Raw genomic sequence first — 5,711 nt, 5'->3', positions numbered from 1 at the left:
CTCGACGTGATATTTTTTATTTTTTATACCGTTCTAGTGTTCTGTGTTTTGTTGTTCAATTTTGAATTTCATTTTGTGTGTTGAATCATTTCTATTGAGTTATTTTGTGAATTTTAGTAAACTCTTGGAAACGCGTTACCAAATTTAATAGTGTTTTTAATCAAATTTCTTTAGTAAATAAAAAAGTAATAGTAAAACTGAGTGATTTAATTTGAGACTGAGTAACTAACCAATTTGGGTATTTCAATTTCATTATTATTTTATATTATTTTTTTTTTGTCTTATTTGGTATTTAAAATCTGTGTTTTTCGATATTATTCTGCTTCGTTCTAATTCATCAAAATGGTACTAGACGAAAACGCACAAAAACTGTTGACAGAATTAAAACGAAAACGAGGCGTTGTTAAAGCTTCACTTACGCGCGTTCGAACATTTATTTCAAAATTCGATCCATCCGAACAAGCTTTATCACTACTGGAGTTCAGACAGGAAGAGCTTCCTCAAATAAATCGTAAGTTTGATGGTATTCAATGCGAAATTGAACTTATTGATTCTGATGACACTGAAGAAGCTGAGTTGGAAAGGGATAGATTTGAAAGTGAATATTTTGCAATACGATCACAAATCCAAGAAATTATCAATCAAGAAAAGGGATTAAATACAACGGGCCACAATCAATCGTACGGTGGCACATACGTTCCGGCTCGAGTTCAATTAGCGCCAATTCCTTTACCCAAGTTTGACGGCGATATTCAAAAGTGGTCGTCCTTTTATGACGTCTTTAAAGCTATGGTGCACAATGATGACGCATACTCAGTTGCTCAAAAGTTCTTCTATCTACGTTCGTGTTTAGAAGGATCAGCATTGGATTTAGTGCGCTCAATTCCTGTTAGTGACGCCAATTACGAAACTGTTGTCAGGCGGTTAATACAAAGATTTGACAATCAAAGCCTGGTGATACAGTCACATATTCAGTCCATACTCGACTGTCCTCAAGTCGAAGAAGCATCCTCTGAGACAATAAACGAATTATACTCCTGTGTATGTACTCAGGTTGCAGCTCTTAAGGCGTTAAATCAACCAGTTGAGCATTGGGACGCATGGTTGATAACAATTGTAACTAGCCGTTTGGATAAGGGGACCGCCCATTCATGGCTGCTGCACCAGAAAAACACTAAATTGCCAAAATATTCGGACCTCGAAACATTTCTTGCTAGTCGATGTGTCGCATTAGAAACTTCAAGGACCCGATCTAAGCCTACGGGGGGAGCGTCAACGATCTCCAACGTTAAGAAGAGCAATTTGGTGCCAAAAAGGTCCTTGGTAGTTTCCAGTGCAACAGAATCATGTCATTGCTGTTCTGGAAATCACAAGCTGTATTTTTGTGACAAGTTCAAGGGATTTTCATTAGCTGAGCGTCTCTCATTCGTGCGAAAAGAATCACTCTGTTTCAATTGCCTATCACCTAGACACTTATCTAATGCATGCAAGTCAATTTATACTTGTCGTTATTGCAACCGAAGCCATAACACATTGTTGCATTTTGAAAAGCCCAAAGATGTGGCCAAGCCTAAGGCGGACGATGGTACGGTTTCCTCTCCAAATCAAAGCACTGCACTCTTAGCTGGTGATGGCCGAGCTCATGTTTTTCTTGCTACCGCTGTCATTATAGTTCTTGACAAATTTGGAAATAAATGCCAATGTCGAGTTATACTCGACAGTGGCTCACAAATTAATTTCATATCTAAAAGATTGGCAACCTTGCTACAATTACCGGCAAGAAAGACCTGTTTACCAATAAGTGGAATAGGCGCAAAGCAAGTCCAAGCAGCATCGTCCATAAATATTAAGGTGTCATCTCGAGTAAGTGACTATGAAGTGGACCTACTTTGTTATGTATTACCAAATATTGTCTCTGCGTTACAATCATGTGCTGAACCTCAGGGAGGATGGAACATACCATCAGAGCTGATTCCACAACTGGCAGATCCAGATTTTGACAAACATCGGGCAGTTGATCTTCTGATAGGCGGTGGCATATTCTTTGATATTTTGGGCACTGAGCGACGGATGCTTCTGCCTGCAGCCTTGTGCTTGCAAGAGAGCCAATTTGGATGGGTAGTAACTGGTGAATTAGAGGCCACTTGTTTATTAGGGATCAACTCTGTGGGTGAAGCCCTTGAAGAAGATTGGAAGGCATTACTGCTAAGAGAGGATTCAGGTTATGGTCAGACATCTAAGTCAAACTTGAAGAGTTTAGAGGAGACAGAGACTGTTCAGCATTACCACGAAACTGCCATGCGAAACGAAAATGGACGTTTCGTTCTTCGTTTACCGGTCAAGGAAACCGTGCATAAATTGGGAAACAGTATAACAATGGCGACATCACGGTTCTTTAGTGTTGAAAGACGACTGCAACGCGATCAGCATTTGCGCACGGAATACATCAAGTTCATGCAAGAATATTTGGATATGGGACACATAAAATGCGTATCTAATGAAACAACAATCCCGGACAGATCATACTATTTACCACACCATGCAGTGCTGAAGACATCCAGTTTAACAACAAAACTTCGCGTAGTGTTTGACGCTTCAGCAAACAGTTCTTCCGGGTTATCTTTAAATGATGTACTTAAGCGTGGTCCAACAGTGCAAGAAGAGTTATTTGCTATTTTGGCCCGTTTTAGGAAATATCAATACGTGATAACATCAGACATTGAAAAGATGTTCAGACAGATTGAAATCTCAGAGCAAGACTGGGACCTACAACGAATTTTATGGAGAGCGGATCCCAGTAAGACTCTTCAGACCTATCGTTTAACTACTGTCACGTATGGGACAACACCTGCCTCATTTTTATCCACCCAATGCCTTATCAGTCTTGCAGAACAAAATGAGCAAACGTATCCCAGAGCATCAAGTGTCATAAGACAAGACTTCTACATGGACGACTTAATGACTGGCTGTGATACTGAAGCAGAATGTCTCCAATTGCAGCAAGAAGTAAGCACAATACTGGATTCTGCAAAAATGCCATTGCGTAAGTGGTGTTCTAACTCAGAGTCCGTGTTAAAAGGTATTGGAAAAAATGAACAAGACCCACTTTTCACACTGGATATTAGCGATGATGATACTGTCAAATCATTAGGGCTGGGTTGGAAACCATTCATTGATGACTTCCGATTCAATATAATTGCCATTTCTAGAGATACTAAATTAACTAAGCGGACACTGTTATCTCAGTTAAATAGGATATTTGATCCTCTAGGGTTTCTCTCACCAGTCCTCGTTAAAGGAAAAATATTTCTCAAACAACTATGGCAGCTGAAGGTTGACTGGGATTCGCCACTTCAAGAGGAATTGCAAAAACGATGGCGCCTTTATTACTCTGAGTTAGAAAAGCTTAAGGAATTATCTATTCCCCGAAAATGTATTTACAATGCTAACGCCTTAGTTGAGTTACATGGATTCTGTGACGCATCTATGGAAGCCTATGGTGCCTGCATTTATGTTCGTTCATTAGGCTATGACGGGAAATGGCATGCACAGCTTTTGTGTTCAAAGACTCGAGTTGCTCCACTTAAAGGAGTGACTATTCCTAGATTGGAGCTAAATGGAGCAGTACTGTTAGTGCAATTAGCATACAAGGTTGCAGAGTCATGGAAAATAGATGTGCAATCATTTAAACTCTGGACAGATTCCATGATTGTACTCGGTTGGCTGAATAGTGATTCTAGTAGATTAAAGACATACGTGGCTAACAGAGTCGTTCAAATACTTGAGGTATCGACTGCGGAGCAATGGCGACATGTGAGAACCGATGAGAATCCTGCAGACGTTGTCTCTAGAGGTCTAAGGCCACAGGACTTAGTCGACAACAACATATGGTGGACGGGCCCGAGCTGGCTTTCGGAAGACGAGAGTGGTTGGCCACGTATCGCAAACGTAAGGATGGCAGAGGACGACGTGCCTGATCTGCGAACAATTCGGTTAGCTTTAACTGGCATGATAGTGCCAGAAATGGACATGCTACAACATCATTCGGAGTGGAGCCGATTAAAAAGAGCAACCGCTTGGCTCTGGCGCTTCATCGACTATCAGTGGCCGCGATTCTCAAAGGTTGTTCATGAAACCAGTTATCTAACGGTGAGTGAGTTGCGAAGAGCCGAGTCTTCAATATTGAGAAGAGTTCAGACAGAGGCTTTTCCGGAGGAACTTCGGGCGCTACAAAACGGTAAGGAGTTGCCGACTCGGAGTAAGCTAAGATGTTTGCACCCATTTTTGAAGGATGGACTCATTCTGGTAGGAGGACGGTTGAAGAATGCCAACATACCTGATACGCAGAGACACCCTATTGTCTTACCACCTAGCCACAAGGTAACTCGATTGTTAATGGAGTATACACACAAGGAATTGCTGCACGGTGGTCCTCAAAGCATGCTGGCTGAAATGAGAAGGCGCTATTGGCCATTAAGAGGCCGGGTGATGGCACGCTCCGTGGCGCATAAGTGTGTAAGGTGCATACGCGTCAAGCCAACTATGCTACAACCAATTATGGCTCCATTACCACGGGATCGAGTTCAGTGCAGTAGGCCGTTTGCTATAAGTGGCGTAGATTTTGCGGGACCACTCATCATTAGAAGTGGAGTACGCCGAGTAAGTGGCAGGAAAGCATGGATCGCAGTGTACGTTTGTTTCTCTACAAGAGCTGTCCACTTAGAGCCTGTGGAAGATCTCACGAGTAGTGCATTTATTGCTAGCCTGCGACGGTTCATGGCACGTCGAGGCAAGTGCACTAAAATCTACAGCGACAACGGCACGAATTTTGTGGGAGCACAAAAAGAGCTAAGTCCATGTTTAGCTGGTATCGACGACAAGATGGCAAAAGAGGGAGTAGAGTGGCATTTCAACCCACCATCCGCCCCTCATTTCGGTGCTTTGTGGGAGAGCGCAGTAAAGACGACAAAGTTCCACTTAACACGCGTGATAAAGGATGCTCGTCTAACTTTAGGAGAGTTAACCACGTTGTTGTGCCAGGTGGAAGCGTGCGTTAACTCTCGGCCTATGACACCGCTTAACAGTGACCCTTCAGAAGCGGAAGCAATCACCCCAGCTCATTTCTTAATTGGTGGCCCAATGATGATACCACCAGAAGCAAACATACCCGAAGAGGACGTTCAACATCTACGTCGTTGGCGCTTTGTGCAAGGCTTAATGCAAAGCTTCTGGAGGCGATGGCATGCCGAATATCTACCACAACTTCAGGTGCGAGGCAAGTGGACTTACCAGAAAAAGGACCTAGTAGTTGGAGACGTGGTTATTATAAAAGAGGACTGTACTCCACCAACAAAGTGGAAGCTAGGACGAGTAGTGCAACTACACCCAGGGAAAGATGGCACAGTTCGAGTAGTCACATTAAAAACTGCCAATAATAATGAACTCCGTCGGCCCGCCGTAAAACTCTGTCGACTGCCAATCGAGTCAGAAGACAACCAAGATGAATAGTATTGTGGTTGAAACTTAAGGTTTCAACGGGGGGAGGATGTTGAGGCTATAACAGGTAATGGAGCGCAATTCTATGCCGGTTATCGCCAATGATACAGATGCCCTCTTATCTTGGTTGTCGCGGCCGTCCACACCACTCCGCCCTACTCCGCACGATCTATACTGGCAATACTACCGGTCAGCTGTTCACACACACACACACA

The 5,711-nt window shown here is 43.0% G+C and overlaps 1 protein-coding gene across 1 annotated transcript; it reads left to right on the top strand.

Annotated features, from left to right (window-relative positions):
* Positions 1-342: 342 nt before the first annotated feature.
* On the top strand, positions 343-5,508 carry LOC126839984 (uncharacterized). Its single transcript, XM_050575458.1, has one exon. It carries the CDS (start codon positions 343-345, stop codon positions 5,506-5,508), a length of 5,166 nt encoding a protein of 1,721 aa, XP_050431415.1.
* Positions 5,509-5,711: the final 203 nt, after the last annotated feature.

This window comes from Adelges cooleyi, unplaced genomic scaffold (assembly GCF_023614345.1).
Source record: "Adelges cooleyi isolate 19-005CV unplaced genomic scaffold, UGA_ACOO_1.1 ACOO_flye_CR_arks_rails_tigmint_CR_PRNA_33, whole genome shotgun sequence".
Classification (NCBI taxonomy): Eukaryota; Metazoa; Arthropoda; class Insecta; order Hemiptera; family Adelgidae; genus Adelges; species Adelges cooleyi.
This window is presented reverse-complemented; position numbering and strand designations above follow the sequence as displayed.